Source organism: Danio rerio, chromosome 16 (genome assembly GCF_049306965.1).
Source record: "Danio rerio strain Tuebingen ecotype United States chromosome 16, GRCz12tu, whole genome shotgun sequence".
In the NCBI taxonomy this organism is placed as follows: domain Eukaryota; kingdom Metazoa; phylum Chordata; class Actinopteri; order Cypriniformes; family Danionidae; genus Danio; species Danio rerio.
Window position 1 is genome coordinate 24,220,588 of NC_133191.1, and position 19,295 is coordinate 24,239,882.

Sequence of the window (19,295 nt, forward strand, 5' to 3'; positions counted from 1 at the left end):
AAGTCAGTTTTTTTGCGTTCTTGGAATTGAGAAACAGCCAACATTATGGGCTCTATCTTGACGGTCCATGCGCAGAGCGCAAAACGCAGGGCGCAAATGCTTTCAGGGCGTGTCAGAACGCATTTTTGCTAATTTAAGGAAAGAAAAATCCGCTTTGCGCCGTGGTGCATGGTCTAAAAGGGTTGAATTTATTTTCCAAATGAATTATAGGTGTGTTTTGAGAATAAACCAATTAGAGTCTCATCTCTAATTCCCTTTAAGAGCCAGCTGCGTCGCGCCATAAGTGCATTCGCTATTTACAGGACGTAAGTCTAAGTGGAAAAACTGAGCATTTCACTAGACAGTTCACAAACAGTTAACAGTTTTTTTTAACAGAAAACTGTTAAACAGAGCATCTACTGAGTGAAAATGAGAGATAATGGATCTACTTTCACTTTTGGATAGGGAAACTGTTACGCACAGACATCAATTAGTCTATAAATAAATAATTGTGTTTATTAAGCGCAAATATTAGTTTCAAGACTATTTCTAAATTCAGTTCTAATTTCCAGCAAACAAATAAATGAACAATAATAACGAAGTGTGCTCAAAAACCTGAGTTATATCCTAATACAAATGCTCTGCCCCATATGGTCTTAAAACCTGACAGGTGGGCAAATCTAAGCTTGAACGCCTCAGAACGCCTTCATTTTTAGACCAGAACACCTATGGGCGCACATATGAGCGCTAATGCATTTGCTATTTAAACAGCGTAGCGCAATGCCTCAAAACGACTCTTGCGCCAAGCTGAAACTACCAAAAGACTATTGCGCCGTGCCTTGCGCCACATTGCGCCGGGTGTATGATAGGGCCCTATGTGTGTGCAGCACTTGTTATGGTTCCCTTTTGACAAAATGACAATACAGATTACTGCCATCTGTGGGTATGGAAAGATACATCCTCTTATGCAGATGCCAAATGTACAATTTATTTTTAAGGCGTCTGTTTGAGGTGTTCATGCATAGCATTTTGTTCTAAATGGGACTAGACGCAACCGACGAGACATGACAATACAGTCAATTTTTGTCATTGCTAGTACTTTGATAATGGCTTTGGTGTGTCTCTGCTTTTATTTGTTATGTATGGTCTCCCAATAAAAATCTTCCATACTGTTACTCTTTGAACTTAGTTTGAGCTGTTCAATGTGTGATAAATGAAAGAGAATACTGTTGAATTTACTGGTAAATTATTGCCTTCCAAGAGTGAACCAGTTAATTGGCAGTCTCTAACTCGCTGCTTACAGTTTTACAAAAGTTACTTTCATGATTGAATCAAAGCATCATGGCATCATCTGTAAGAAGAAGGTGGATAATGAGCTGCATTCGGCTATTCTCGGTGTATTCTGCAGCTCAACACACTGCAAGCTTATTTCACATTAAACAACTTTCTGAAAGACAGTTTGTTTTGTCTGCGATTCCCTCTGGTGTGCTGTCCTTCGCTTGTGCCGTTTCCCACGAGTCTGGCCATTAAGGCTCAAATGACGGAGTGAAACAAGCTCGACTTAATTAAACTTTAACTGCCGCGTGACTGAGGTTTAGCTGTGCTGGTGTTGTTTCTCTAGTTGCGAGGCTGAAACTGCCAGCTCTGACAGGACCTTCACTTGAACACGAACTGTCAGATAAAAGAGGCGCCACAGGAAGGAACAAGCATCGGTTTATGGCACGACCAGGAGGAACAAACACCAGCTGTGCAAAACATGCCCAGGCGCAAAGTCCTGTCACACACCTACCCTTTCATTCGTTTTTACATAGCAGTGATCAGAGGGATAACAGTGCAGGAAACATGCTGTAAAGGTGGTGCAAGAAGATACTGTATGCGGAAAAGATGGAGCGGATGAAAGAGTAATGTGGAGGAGAATGCAGAGACGTGTCGAGCAAATGAGGATAATTAGTGCAGGTGTTCAAGTTAAATGTGGTTTTTAGGCTTTTGGAAAAGAAAGCCAATAGACAATTCTATAGGGAAAAAAGTGTTTTATAGAATTATCTGTTGTGTTGTCTTAGACCCGACTCATGGCCGAAAATTAGGTTTAAGTCTGTCCTCCCTGACTCATCATCCCTCTTTTTAGCTTCATGCAAAAAAAATCTATCAGGAGGCATGCTTAGTCTAAACAAGATCACCATCATATGGTGGGTATGTTTTTCTCTGCGCACATGCTCAGTTTGCTTTTTGATTAAAACTATATTGCTTTCATCAAAGTTGGTGCACATAGATTAATAACATCTTTATTCTGGGATTACCACTCTTAATAAATACACTTGCATATAAAGTAAATTGTACCTCAAAGTATTAACTGGGGCACTAGAGACTTTTACTGGGGCATATGCTCTGAATCCACCAATATGGGATGGTCAATGTGGAACCAATCTGGGATGGCCTGTGTAGGACTCACCTGGGCAGCCCCTCGTGGGCCCCACCTTGGCTAGCCCGCGTGGGCCCCACCTGGGCTGGCCAGTATTATTATTTATGATAATACTTTACATTTAAGTACAGCAGTTTTCTTTTAACTTTTTAGGAACAGTGCCATTTTTAATTAACTTTTAAAATCACATTTTAATTTAAACGTTGACGTTTTATTTGTCTTTTTTTTTAAATGTGTGTAATTATTTAAACTGTTTATTGTGTTAAAAATGGCTGACAACAATAAATGTTCATAATAATAAGAATTCATCTATCACGTTTGTGAACTATGCAGAGTTGTAGCTGCTTAATTAGCCCTCCTATGTATTTCAATACCAGTCATTATGGTGGTACTTGGAGAGACAATTTTGTATGAGGTGGTTCTTTGTGAAAAAAGTTTGAGGATCACTGGCCTAATACATTTACTGTTGTCAGGAAGACTGAGCTGTGGCAGATAATAAAAAATATCAAATAATTCAAGAGTTCACACTTAGCTGATGATTGATTATAAAGCGAGTTTGACATGCTGTCCTTGAAGATAGCCCTGATCTCATAAGATCCTTGAGCCCAGGGCTTCCTCGTGTTTGCAGGGCGATAGGGGAGTTTGAGCTCAGGTAGGTCTCTTAAACTCTCCCCTTATTTAGGACTAATGACGATTTCGAAATTGCTATATAGAGATTTGCTGCTGGTTAAGAGCTTAACTATAGTGCCAATTTAGATTGGTCAGTTCATTTATGACGAATGTCTTTGGACTGTGGGAGGAAATAGGAAAACCCAGGGGAACCCACACAGGCATGGGGAGAACATGTAAATTCTGCACAGAAACGTCAACTGTCTTGTTAAGGATTTGAACCAGTTATGTTCTTGCTGTGAGGGAACAGTGCTAACCACTGGGTCGCTGTGTGGGGTGGAAGGGGGATTCTTTAAGGCTAAGATAACTAAAGTAAGAAACTCTGGTTATTTATAGTGAGTTAGGAATCGTCTGATTGGTGGATCATGCATTAGCTAATGCGGGACCAGCTGTGATCAATCATAAGCACGTGCTCCTCTTAAAATAAGTTTATAAATAAACGTCACCGATTGCAAATAATGTCAAGTTTTTGTGGATAGACTGGAATTTAAAGATCTGGTTGCTAAAAATAAGCATGATTAGCAGATAATTATTTTGTTATGGGTAATTATGATAAAAATGTGTGCTAAAAACTTGAACTAAAATATAAACAAAAATAAAGTATTTTGATTAGAAATGAAAACATGAATGCATTATAAAATCTGACTTAAAAGGGCTTACACTTTATCTTGAGGGTTCTTTGCAACAGTGTAACTTTATATTTAGGTGCTGAGTAGTTAAATATCAACATACTGTATGGGGTTATTATTTACATTATAGATTTTTTTCGCGTCATACACACTAATAAATAAAGGTACAAAAGCTGTCACTGGTGCAGTACCTTTTTTAAAAGTACATTTGGTACCTTACAGGTGCACATTGTTACCTTAAAGGAACATTTTTGTACATATAGGGTATACTTTTGTACCTTTAAAGGGCATCTATTTGACCCTTTTTAAGGTGTAAGATAAGCCTTTGGTGTCTCCAGGATATGTCTGTAAATTTCAGCTCAAAATACCCATCAGATAATTTATTGTAGCCTCCAGATTCTGCTAATTTTGTTGTCCGAGTATACTGTAGCTGTTTTTGTAGAATGTAGCTTTAAATACAAATGAGCTGCTTCTACCCGCCCACTGTTCCCATGTGCGTGTCTGCTTCTCATCATGCGTTACGTCAGATAAACACCACAGTGACTTAGACAGACTCGGATGAAGCTGAAATACAGCTCAACAGTCAAAATCCCAAATAAGTTTATTTAATGGACTTGTGGTGTTTATTCTTGTGGTGCCTTTCTGAAATGAGACTCACATAAATGCCATTTGCAGTTTGCAGCACACACACATATTAGGGTTTACTGACACCATGTGGCCATGGTGATTGTAGCGGTTAATAATTACGTATGGATTTTACTATCTTTATTACAAACATACTCTGTTTAAAAAAAAAAAAAAAAAAAAAAAAAAACGTTTAGAAAACTTCTAAAAATCACAGAGAGTTTTAACAAATATTTTTATCCTAGTTTATTTAAAAAAAAAAGTTCCTCGGACAGGTGTATACATGTTATTATAGAAAAATGGTGGCTGCCAATCAATTCAGTGGGCAGGGGAAACCGCACTCCTACGTCATGTTGTGGTGGGCCTCAAATGGGATTTGGGTCCTGTTTTAACATTAGGAAATTTTTTACAATGATTATATAAAGATATATAATGATATAAATAAATTATTTAATTAGATTAAATTAAGATATAATTTTAAATATAATAGTGAATGGGAAACAGTGAATGGGTGAGTTAAAGGGCAGTGAGTGAGTTCAACAAATAATATTTTTACAATCTTATTTCCGGAAATAATAAAAGAAAAACTCCACGATTGTCTTATCAAGACAAAAAAAAAAAAATAAGACTAAAAATGTAAAAGTAAGACTAAAAATGGCAGGCAGAAGAGAGAATAATGTCATATTTACTGTCCTGCTCCATAGAAGCTGCATTAGTAATGCTTCGCACAAGCAGTACTTCGTTTTTTGTAATTTGAAGCAAAGATGATATAATATATACGTAAATACATATAAATGTTCATACATTTAAAAAAGAATCTAAATATGAAACACTTTCAAGGATTTAAGATTAAGATGACCATTAAATGCATCATAACAGGCTTGTGAAAATGGTCCATAAAGATTTGAATATGCCTACAAGTGATCCTTGTTCTAATAATGACCGCCAATATGCTTACAGTATATAAACACTATTGTATTGTTACAGTAAATGACATTTTAGTGCATGTCTTCAGTAAATCATGATAAAATTATATATATCAGTATTTGTGCTCTAGGTAGATAGACAGACAGACAGACAGACAGACAGACAGACAGACAGACAGACAGACAGACAGACAGACAGACAGACAGACAGACAGACAGACAGACAGACAGACAGACAGACAGACAGACAGATAGATAGATAGATAGATAGATAGATAGATAGATAGATAGATAGATAGATAGATAGATAGATAGATAGATAGATAGATAGATAGATAGATCACATTTTAATGTACCGAGAAAAACACCTACATTCAATAGCTGTGTAACACTTTTACCATTTCAATGCCTGAAATCAAATATAAATATAAATGGATTTGTCTATAACTATTCAAGAACATGATACCAGGAAGAGATGGAATTTGCGCGTCAATCCAGAAATGGCGGAGGTTTGAAGAGACTCAAAGAAAGTGCAGTGGATAAGACTCTGATTAGTTTTGCTCTGGTAACGAAAGATCATAAAAATGAGGGAGGGGAGGAAAAGACTAAAAGAAACAGAGTGGGGGAGATTAGTGCCACTCCAGGAACGACTAAACACGAGGAGGAGAAAGAGAAAAGGAGGGAGGGAGACGCAGGGATGCTACAGTTTAGTTGGGATTAGTCTCGGTCAGAGAACAGAAAAAGAGGGAAAAAGATAGAGAGGAAGGGAAAAAAGAGAAAGAGACGGATAAAAGAGATGGTGCATCTGAAGCGGGAGCATGAGAAGAGGAAAATGTGCAAAGACGAGGAAGAAAAGTTGTCATTCCACGCATTCATTAGAGCGTCCAGCATGGATTAAGTAAGACTGAATGAAGGAGCCTTTTTCTCCTGGAACCCAACACAAAACTCCATCTCCTCTTATCAAACAGGCCCTCCTAAAATAAACAACGTCCACCTCAGATCACTCTCAGCTACAGATGTTTCACATACAAACATTTATAATCAATTGAGCAAGGATTTTCTGCTCCAACTGCAAACTAGAAACGAAATATTTCACAACACTTGAGCAAAACACCTCCTTAAAGGCTTCAAGAATTTGATTTCACAACAGAGTTTCTGTTTGATTCGCTCGGCGGGGAACAAATATGACGTTTTAGCACTTTTCCAACTCAAAAACTGCGATAACTAAGGCTGCAGTGCATATGTTTTGCCTCGTTATTTGTAGAACGATCACCTTTCTGTGGGTTGTGGATAAATCTGATGTTTTTAGGTTTTGTGTGTGGCTGTCATCTGGATGCACTGTAAAAATGTATTTCTAACTTGGTTTTTATTCTTGTCGTTTCTAGTCCAAACTAATTTGCTAATGGGGTAAGCAAAATAATCTTGTTTTTTTGTTTTGACATAATATTATTTGGCTAACCCCATAGGCAGATTATATTACTTTGGTTTTTCACTTAACTTTGACATATTATTTCTTGAAAAAAGACAATTTTTTTTGTGTGTCTAGAAAATGCTTCGATTTAACATGTTTCAGAAATTTGAACCAGATGTAGGCCTGTCATGATATCTATTTTTGGTTGTTCAATATATTTCACCAAAGAATATTGCGATAAACGATAATATTGCCATTTTAAGACCATTTTATGTCTCTCATTATATAATGCCAAAATTACAATATAATAGCATCATAATGCAAGTACACTCCTCCAAAGAATACATAATATTTTTTTCTTAAGAATATTAAATTTAATTATAGTCAGTTTAACAGTTGAATAATTAGGAATTGAAATAAGAATGTGAAAATGAATGTCCTAAACAAATAAATAATAATAGATGCTAACAAACAAGTGCATGTTAAAAGAAAAAGGCTGCGATTTTTAGATCTGCTATTTTCAGCCGTCACTCACCCATGAAAATATACATTCAACCATTTCAGTGTGGTGATGTCATTGGCCCATGAACATTTCCTGCTTTTTATCAAATTATTTCATAACTGTAACAAGAGGGACATCAATAATAAATTCATGTTAAAACAGCTATCATAATTTATCAGTATGTGGCTTTTTTTGGATTCTCGGAAGCTATAGAAATGTAAAACAGGAAATTCGTTGGGACCATTGTTTTTGTTTATACCCCACAAAATGGTCTATAGCAATGGTTCCCAAACTGTGGTACATGTACCAAATGGTACGCAGGCTTCCTTCTAGTGGTACGCGGAGTATTCAAGTAAAACAATGATCACGCTTTTAACCCTTTGACGTGTACGATCACAACGAAGTGATCAGGAAATTGATAGGTTAGATTGATAGATTTAATAGGCTAAACATTTGATTTTATTTTCATTTTTCTAATGTTTATTATGTATTCTATCATTTGAGGTTATTTTCCTCCCCATACTCGTAACGGTTGTTGGGGGCGTATCTCGTATTTTTATATTGAATGTTGACAGGTATAGTTTAATCACTTGCTTCTCTAACACGCATAGCCTACTCTAACAGGCGGCAAACAGATCTCATTTCTAATTTAAATATGTAAATCCAATTAATATATTTAGAATACAGGTTAACGTTTATATTTCAAAGATATACAACTAAGTCATATATACATGCAACATATATTTCAAAATTTATCAAACAGAGTTATATATGAATATTATGACATTCGCTATAACCTATATTTATCAGGTCCAAGAAACATTTGCAGGTTTTGATGAATATATTTTATGATAACACTATACATTTACAGCAGTTTTCTTTTAACTTTTTAAGAACAGTGCCGTTTCTAATAAACTATTACAATCACATTTTAATTTAGATGTTGACATTTTATTTATCTTTTTTTAACTGTGTGCTATTGTTCTAACTTTTTATTATGTTTAAAGTGGCTGACAATAATAAATATTCATAATAATAGGAATAAATCTGCCACTTTTGTGAACTGTGCAGAGCTGACGCCTCTTAATTAGGCTTACTACGTATATTCAATACCAGTCATTATGGTGATACTTGGAGAGAATTTTTCTTTCTGAGGTGGTACTTGGTGAAAAAACTTTAAGAACCACTGGTCTATAGTAATTAACCTTAAATACTAAAATGTTTTTTAAGCATACTGACGCTGACGCCTCCAATAGAGATAAAGATGTTGCATAATCAGTTAAAATGTTGCTAGAATTGTTTTTATGTATGGACGATATATATTGAATCATCAAAAATGGTTAAGGTCATGTCCACGGGTTTGTGCGAGAAGACAATTAATTGACTATTCTGAAAAGCCTAACTAGAAACAAGACAAAAACTCTAGGTAAAAAAAACACTACAACCCTTAAGTAAGAAAATCACAAATGGGATGTCTTGAAAGTTTGACCGTTAAAAATGATCATCTACGGTAAACAAAAAAAATCATGTTTGCTGGCAACCAAGAAAAATGATGGTGATTAAATCTAATGATCAAACAAACAAAGACATCAAACTGTGGAAATAACAGTTAAAGTTGTACTTTAAAGTGACTTCTAAAAGTTGAACTACAAAAAAAAAAAAAATGAAATGATATTCCAGCTGCGGTGAGAAAAGGCTATAACTGATTTTTAAATAACATATAACCAGGCTCACATTCAGGATTCAAAGTGTTTACTGTCATATGGTTAAATAAATATAAATAAACAAGTAAAAAATAAATAAATAAAGGCGTAACAATAAGGTTGTATTAGTTAATGTTGTTAATGCACTTACCAACGTGAACAAACAATGAGCAGTACATTTATTACAGTATTTTTTCATGTTTGTTAATGAAAATAAAGTTGTTCAGTGTTAGTTCATTAGTGCATGATAATAACAAACATGAATTCGGTTTTTAACAATTCATGAGTGAAATGTTGAACTATAATTAATAAATGCAGTACAAGGATTGTTCATTATTAGTTCATGTAAGTAAATACTAATGAAACCTTATGGTAAAGTTTCACCAAAAAAGGTTTGTATAAATGTTAAAAACTGGTGTGCAAAATCCAGCAGAGAATGAATGTTTTGCAAAACAGTCATGCGCAGTAATTGAATATTAAGGTGCATACAGTATGTGAGGGGGATTCCACGTGGAATATTTGCCTTCAGAAATCTCATCATTCGCTTATGCAAATGAGTTGAAATGTATACATTTATTCAGCTTTTTTTATTCAGATATTTCAGTAATGTTCATGAATAATATGCACATTTCTAGATTATTTGTATTAAAGTATTTTTCTATATCTTTTAGTGGATGTATGATGTTGAACACAAAAGAATGAATAATAATAATCAATAAAAAATGTAACTGCCATTGACTTTAATTATCGGAAATAAACAGCTACTGGTTTCAACCATTTAAATTATGACAGAATTCAATTATTTCTGGTAAAATATCTATTTAAGCACAACATCATGCAGTCAATATAGCCTGTGATAAAGGTGAAGCGCTGTAGTATGGTGTCTGTGAGACTGCAGAGGCCAGAAGGCAGGTTTTGGGGGCAGGACAGGATGCAGATATGGGATTGGACATTGTCTGAGTTCATGTGCGTGTGTGTGTAAAGTGGGAGGTGGAATTGGGTCGGACGGTTTACGGACTGGACTGCCATTCCCATTCGTACTGTCCGACATTCCCTGCTGATCCCACATCAGCCAAGCCGAGCGGAAGGTCAACACAACTGCAGGGGTCTGAGAGCCAGTGAAACGCACACACAAATGCGTGCACACACACATAGCAATACTCACAGCATGTCTGTATACACACACACACACACACACACACACACATATATATATATATATATATATATATATATATATTTTTTTTTTTTTTTTTTTTTTTTTTGGTCCCACTTTATATTAAGTGGCCTTAACTAATATACCTACACAGGAATTAATAGTTTGTTATAATGTACTTATTGTGTAAATACATGTATTTACTGTGTACTTATGCTTGATTAAATACATGTATGTAAATACATCTGTAATTAACTTTTGTAATTACATTTGTAAATACACTGTTGACCATCCCTTCCACCTTAACCTACCCTTAAACCTACCCATGCCACCAAACCTGTCCATAACCCAACCTCTTTTCCAACTCAAAAGCTCCACAAGTGTTCTCAAATACATTATAAACACAGTAAGTACATTGTATTTATTTTTTTGATGTAAGTACATAGTAGTTAGGGACACTTAATATAAAGTGGGACCTTTTTTTTTTGTATTTAACTGGCATAAATTCTGAAAAATTATAAATTATTATAGATTTAAAAAAAAAAAAAAAAAGCTCTTCACAGTTTATTAGTTCATTTGATTTTGACATCCTTGTTGAATAATTATGCATTATCTACAATAATAAAATAAATGTATTATTGTTTTGTAAAACAATCTGTATTAACGCATAACTGTATAATTGGATAACTGCATAATTGTAATTATTAATTATGGATTGATAATAAAATACAATAATAAATAAATAAAATTAAATAAATAGACAATATAAAAAAATAAAGCTGTTGTTTTCCAGGAACATGGACAATGACTACGGTATATTTTATTTTTTATTTGTTGTAAAAATAAAAGGCTGATTAAATTGTAATAATTTAAAGTAATTTAGCTGCATTTGGCTCTATCATTTAGCAACAAAAAATGTCGAATACAATTTAAGACTTTAAATTGAAGAATGATTTATTACCTATAAAAACACAATATCTACACACACACAACACACACACACACACACACACACACACACACACACACACACACACACACGCACGCACACACACACAAACACGAACACACACACACACACACACACACACACACACACACACACACACTTTTCTTCTGGAGAAAGTCTTACTTGTTTTATTTTGGCTAGAATAAAAGCAGTTTTTAATATTTAAAAAAACCTTTTTAAGGTCAAAATTATTAGCCACTTTAAGCTATTTTTTCAATAGTCTACAGATCAAACTGTCATTATACCATAACTGCCTAACCTAATTAACCTAGTTAATTCTTTATATGTCACTTTAAGTTGTACAGTATAGTGTCTTGAAAAATATCAGGTAAAATATTATTTACTGTCATCATGACAAAGATAAAATGAATCAGTTATTAGAAAGTTATTAAAATTATTATGTTTAGAAATGTGTTGAAAAATTTACTCTTTGTTAAACAGAAATTAGGGGAAAAAAAGAAACATTTTTTTTATAAATAAAAGATAACTTGAGAGCAAATCTCAAACAACATATTTTATTTTGACTTTAATCTACTAATTAAACAAAATCATAAATATGACAAATATTTAAAATCTGTTATCATCATTTATTAACACACAATGTACAGTGCTCAGCATAACTGAGTACAGCCCATATTGAAAATAAATATTTTTATGCATTTCTCAGTAAATATAGGCAATGCATTTTTGTGCATTTAAACAGATTTATTAAACGGATGAATATATTAAAATAATATTTTAGTCACCGAACATACTTATAAATGGAAAGATAATACAATTAAATTTTGCAAAAACAAATGATAATCTACAAAATTAAAAAAAATTTTTTTAATGTTTTTATTTTTTTTTCTGTTTCTCGTGACTTTTCCTTTTTTTATTTGTATTAAATATTTTTCTGTAACATATACATTTGTCTGTACTAGGTTTTGGACCGTTATCACAAGTTATTTAGATGAGCTCTAAATTTGGCTTCAGTACTGACTAATCTAATGTATATGCACAAATATAATATTGTATAGCTTCCTATTAAAAAAATATGAATTTAAAAGATAGATTTGTGAGAGCTGTACTTATATATGCTTTTTACTACTACTGCTGCTGCTACTACTACTACTGTACATACAATACATTGTGTATATACTGTATCAATATAATTAACAGAAAATAAATGATAAAATGTAAAAATGTCTCGTATAATAACATCAACTTGTATAATAACAAACAAAATCTCAATATAAATGCATTGTTTTTCAACAACACAACAGCAGGTTATTGTTTACCATTTATTACATTTTAAACCATAATTTGTCGACTTTAATCTACATGGAAGCTCCAGTGACAGAGAGAGAAGAAATGGATGAAAAACAGCATAAAGAGCTGGTAAAGGGGGAAATGCATTAGCAGGAGAGGGCGAACGAGAAGATGAGGACGAGTCTACAGAGCGAGTGAGTGAGAGAGAGAGAAAGAAAGAGTGAGTGAGTGCTTGCGTGCGGAGAAAGAGCCACGGCTGATTGCGTGAGAGGGGGTGTGTGGGGGGTGACAGGGGCTGCTTTTTTTTAAAGGAAAAAAAAATGTGTGGATGAAAATGGAGAGAGGAGGAACTCACTCGGCGGACAGCAAACAGTGACCCGCAGCTTCATGCAGGGGAGGGGAGGACCGTCGTCTGTGGACAGAGCTGGAAGGAAACACACAGAGACACAGTCAAACAGCAGGCAGACTGAAGACATTTGCTGCGGCCACAATCAATGCTTTAGACTGCTTGCACAAATACATAAATACGCACAGAAGGCCATAAAAAGGCGGTTGTTGCTCCTCTAATCCATTCGCTGAAAACAACGCCGTAAGCTGCTCCAAACATAACGGATATTTACACATCATAAACGTGCATGAATGTACAATTACTACATTATTTATATGTCCGTAGATCTCATTTTAGCTCAAATACTGTACAGCTGTGTTTAAAATTATAGGCGCCCTTGGTAAACACGAGCAAACAACGCTGCACAAATAAATCTGATTTGTTTGTGCTTTTTTATCTATATAATTAAAAAAAGAGAGAGACACAAAACCTAACCATTGAAGCAATTGGAATTTGGGGGGAAACGTCAATATGAAGAGCGACACGGTGGCTCAGTGGTTAGCACTGTCGCCTCACAGAAAGAAGGCCGTAGTGTACGAGTGTGTATGGATGTTTTGCAGTACTGGGTTGCAGCTGGAAGGGCATCAGCTGTATGAAACATTTGCTGGATAAGTTGGCACTTATTCTGCTGTGGTGACCCCTGATGAATAAAGGACCTAACATGAAGGAAAATGAATGAATAAATGAATGAATGAATGTCAATATAAAATCAATGATTTTTTTCAACATATAGTGGGCAAAATTATTAGCACCCCTAAAATTCTTTTGGGATTCTTATGAAATAGCTCTGAAGAATGTTTATTTATATGTTAATACTTTTAGAGTGAGTATTTTTTTTTTGGTTTGTTTGTTTGTTTGTTTGTTTGTTTGTTTGTTTCACAGAAGTATTAATCCAAGGAACACATGTTTTCTAGTCTAGAAGGCAGCCTTTGATAAAAGTCTTATGATTTGATCTTCCTTAAAAACAATGATCCAAATCAAACACCAAATCCATCACAACAACCTGAATCCTAACCTATAGCCTAGCCTGAATCCTATGGAAAATGCGGAAAGAGCACCAATATTGACCAGAAAACTTAAAGGACCTAGAGAGGTTTTGAATGGAAAATGCTCTTTGATTTCTTCAACCTCATCAGGCTTTACAGGAGACACTCAGAGCTATTATCTGGGCAAATAGAAGTTGCAAAATGTATTTAAAAAAAAAAAAGTGCCAATAATTATGATGTGTTTTGGCGAAAACAAATCTAACTTAGTCCCACAGCGGAATGAACCGCCAACTTTCCCAGCACATATTTTACACGGTGGATGCCATTCTAGCTGCAACCCAACACTAAGAAAAACCCACACACTCCTTACCACACATACTCTATGGCCAGTTAAGCTTATTCAATTCACCTGTACCACATGTGAAAACCCACACGAACACAGAGAGAACATGCAAACTCCACACAGAAATGCAATTTTATTTAATAGTTTTTTTTCTAATTGTATTTTAACACTTGTTATTCAGCAATGTTAGAAGTTTGCAGTAATTTTATTTTTTTGATAAGAATGCAAAGATTTATTGGTCATTTGATACTGAACCTTTGGTTGCTATTTATGAAGCATAAATAGTTCTCACGGTAGATTTGGTCACACAACTGCATGAAGTTGAGAAAATAAAGCATTTATTAACATAGATAGTAACCATTACTGTATGCCTCAATCATAAAATATACAAATGTTGATTTAAATAGTTTATTAATCATTTACTTACTCATTTAGAATGATTCTAAAAGCCACCAACTACCCTTAAATACAATTGATTTGTAAATAATGCAATACAGAATTTACAACTAATAAGTAGTAAAGTATGAAAACACTATCATTAGCACATTATAAATATGGTTATAAGTCAAGAACACAGCATGTGTAGCTATATTTATAAACTGCTTACTAATGTCTATTAATGTAGAGTTAGTGCTTAACAGATAACAAATTAACTATTTTCTAATGCTTAATAAATGATTCATAGTGTGTAGTTATTACAGTGTTACCAAAACAGTTTAATAAATTAATAAAATTTAAGTAAATAAATATACAGTATACAGTATAAGCCAATGAAAAAAAAAATTTATCTAGTCAAATCAAAAAATTATGAGGTACTTTTTTATATCATAAATCAAATCCAAATTTGATTTAATAATTTACACCTTCCTCTTAAAGAATTTGTGATATTCTCCTGTTTTATTTATTTTAACAGCATTCTGTTTATATTTACCAAGGGAGCAATCATTTTGAAAAAGACTGCATTTGTTTTGAACAATTTGTCAGCACATTGCCATTAATCCGCTCAACACATTCCTCCATTGAAAAAAAAAAAAAAAAAAAAAAACGAATTAAACTCGAGCTCTGATTATGAACCATTTGGATACTGCTGATAATTGACATTACGCTACACTTACACTTTGTTCTGTACTGCAAATTAAAGGTTGTCTGAGTCTTTAGGAAGTCTTTTTGGTTTATGGCATATAATGATGTTCATTTAGAGCAATCCTGAAACTGCAGCTTGTCAAGTCGCTCGTTTAAAGCGGTTCGACTGCAGTCAAAGAAGCTTTTTAAAAGAGTAGTTCAAACTGCAGCATGTAGGAAACACTGAATCAGAGAAGAAAGGCCTCAAAGTTTTAGGATTGAATTTAGAGTCATTTAATGTCACTTTCCACACAGTTTTCAACAAATCTGTAAAAAGTTGAGCTGAACCTGATGGACAAATCATAAGGGAGACCCAGTTTAACTCGTGATGTCATTTTACAATGTTACACTATGCAGCTACTTAATATACTTTTAGTGCATTTATTTGAATTAAACAGCAATTTATCAAGAATGTAATCGGGGTGGCAGCATTACACCACTTTTGAACAGAAACTCAATTCATTCGCCTGTATTTATATATACATATACTGTACATAAAGTGAAACATAATTCTGACATATTTTATTGCAAAATAATAATAATAATAATAATAATAATAATAATAATAATAATAATAATAATAGTATTAATAAAAACGGTAATAATAATAATAATAAGAATAAAAATGTCAATATTAATATTAATATCAATGTTAATATTAATATGGATATTAATATTAATATTGTTACTAGTATAACTACTACTAATAATAATTATAAATATTATTATCATATTAAAATGATGATGATAATAATAATAATAATAATAATAATAATAATAATAATAATAATAACAACAACAAATAAAATGATGCCATATAATAAATAATAATAACATTTTTTTGTAAAATATAATGCATTGCTTTTAATATAAAATTCACACATCATAAAAAAAAAGAAATAACACACGCTTTCACACATTATGTTATATTACACTACATTATGAACAGTAGTTTATTTGTAACAAAATATATTATATATTTTTTTTCTTTATTCATAATGTAGAATATGTTGTCTTTTAAAATTAAAATGTATCTATGTAATTGTAAATTCATGAATGAAAAACACCCCATTTTGAAAATGATTCATTTTAATAGTATTTTATTCACTAAACATATGTAGAAATTGAAAGAAAATACAATTGAATTCAAGCAAAATATATTAAAAAAACTACAAAATTTTAATTAAATGTTTAATCTTATATCCAATTTTTTTGTTTCTCTTAATTTTTCCTGTTTTTAAGTTTGTATTTAATATTTTTCAACAAATTTTACATTTGGGAGTATGGACTGTTATTGTAAGTTATTTTGTAAGATAAGCTCCAGATGTGGCTTCAGTACTGACTAATATAATGTATATGAACAAATAAAATATTGTATAACTTCCTATTAAAATTATGAACTTAAAAGATATATTTGTGAGGGGTGTACTGATGGGTGTGCTGAGCATATATATGTGTGTATGTATATATATATATATATATATATATATATATATATATATCAAATCACAGTCCTTGTTCTCAACAAATGCCACAACACAAACAATTCCGTCAATATATAAAATGCTTCATTATATAGTTTTTTAAAATTTATTTCACATGTGCACAGCGTACTTTGCAACAAATGTCAGTAATTTCTACATAAAAGCCTTAGGACATGACTCACTGTGTCTTTAAATGAATTACTCTTCTAGCTAGGGCTTGCTAATGGTGTTTTAGCATGCTATGTTCAAGTCAAGGCTAAGTCCAAAATCATACTTCCCCACAACAAACAGAATTATGTACAATTACACAAAATAAAGCCCTGCATTTGCCCTATAATGGCAGTCATTTACACACACGTGCGCAAAGATTCCTCATTAGCATCAGGCCATGTTATTAGCATTGTAAAGCTATCATGACTCTCTTCCCAGAATCTGAGCTGCAGGTCTTACGTTCAGCCCTGAGTGGCTCCACATTTAATCATAACCATAAATCCATAAGAGCCATTTGAGTAACACACACCACAGCAGCGGCTATTTTCAGCCAGCAGAGGCTTTTAACCTCGCGTCTAACAACCACACACACGGCCATTTAGCATGAGCAGTAATTTCACATTGACGATAATGAGAATGACTGACTCCAGTGTGTGTGTGTGTGTGTGTGTGTGTGTGTGTGTGTGTGCTGTGAGTGTGTGTTTTGGTTCTCTGAAGCCCATATGCATTTATGCTGTGCCTTATAGGTTTGTTTATGGCATCTGAGGCAGTGGAGATTTCAAAGCAAAAGTCTCAGACTACTAATAAAGTTTTTGTTTGTTTGTGTTTAAATGCATTTTTGTGTAAAAATATTACCAGCACAGAACTTGTTGGTTGTTTTATTAAAAATATTTTTTTTATAAATGGCGTCAACAACAACAACAACAACAACAACAACAACAGAAATCTAATTTAAAGGGTGGTGCAACATCATATTTTAAGCTTTATTTGTAATGCAGCTGTGTGAACATAAACAACATCTCTGAATGCAAGAGCTCAGAGTTCAATGCAAAGTGAGACTGCGAGCTACTAGCCCGACAGTGGAAACGTGACAAGATTTCGGCCTCACTGCTCAGCCTCCTGGGTGATTGGCCCGGCCCGATAAAAGACCTGGCTCGCACTGGCCCGACAGAGGAAATGCGGCTATTGATCTGCAGTTATAATCAAATCATGTTCATAGTAAGGTTAGTAATGAACATTTATACGAGTATATATGTGTTTAAAGCATTTTTTGTGAGAAGTGCTTCTTATAAGATATGAGAATGACCCCTACAGCTTACTTTGACATTTTCTCGAGCAAGAATGATGTTGACTGAAAGTTTCTGTCGTACACTACGGCCAACAAAAGAGTAGCATTGGTACCCTTTTAGCAGTGGAAACGCAAGCCTGATAAAGGTGACCCGTATTGACCCGTACCGTACTGTACCAATCAGTGAAAACTGGTCATTACTCTCAAATGGACCATCAAAATAAAGTGTTAACATAATATGACCCATAATCTCAACCAAAAATAGTGCAATATTAGTTTTCTAGAAGTTAAAAAAAGTTTATTTTAAGTCACTTGAAACAAATTTCAAACAACACATTTGATATTCACATTGCTGCTGTATTTGGTCATATCAACAAAAATAAAAACAAAAAAAAAATACAAAAAACAAAACAAAATGACAAACTAACAAAAAGATTTGAACAGCATTAAGTTTTGGCGCCTTTCACTACATGATATTTCACAACTTGAACATCACATAAAAACAATCATGGTTTTTCACACACAGGCAATCCAGCTTTAGATTTAGATCGGACACACTGATCCCTTGTTCTCAGCAACAGGATTGAGCTTAAACAATTAAACAGACAGACACATTGTTACGCTTTCTTTGAAGTGAAACAATAAACACACACACGCACACACACACACACACACACACACACACACACACACACACACACACACACACACACACACACACACACACACACACACACACACACACACACACACACACACTTCTGCTTGAACAATGCTCTATTGTCCCACTCAGCACTGCTGTAATTTATGTAAAGATACTTTGTCTCCTGCTCTTTTTCCCAGCCTCTTTTGGCCTTTTGTTGTCCTATTCTTCCTTTCAAGGAGACTCTTTGCTGTTCTTTTGCTTTAACCCCTCCATTGGCCAAGCCACGCTTTCCTTTACTCTAATTCTATTACTGGCTCCTTCCTGACGTCCTTCAAGATTTCAGAACTGCTTGTCTAGATTTGGAACATTTAAAATGCTAAACTGCATCAGGTGTAGGCAAATTTTTAATATATATATATATATATATATATATATATATATATATATATATATATATATATATATATATATATATATATATATATATATATATAAATATATAAATATTAGCCTCCCCCCTTGATTTTTTTTCTTTTTTAAATATTTCCCAAATTATGTTTAACAGAGCAAGGAAATTTTCACTAATAATGTCTAATAATATTTTTTTCTTCTGAAGAAAGTCTTATTTGTTTTATTTTGACATGAATAAAAGCAGTTAATATTTTAACACAATTTTAAGGACAAAATTATTAGCCCCTTTAAGCTAAATAGTTTTTTGATAGTCTACAGAACAAACCATTGTTATACAATCCCTTGCCTTATTATTCTA

General features: G+C 33.4%; 1 protein-coding gene across 1 annotated transcript in view; it reads right to left on the reverse strand.

The window, feature by feature from the left end:
* efna4 (ephrin A4) overlaps positions 1-19,295 on the reverse strand; it is a 92,415-nt gene that overhangs the window by 11,688 nt on the left and 61,432 nt on the right. The window contains exon 3 of the mRNA XM_001342982.9: positions 12,634-12,702. Coding sequence (XP_001343018.4) covers positions 12,634-12,702 — 69 coding nt within the window. The remainder of the gene's footprint in view (positions 1-12,633; positions 12,703-19,295) is intronic.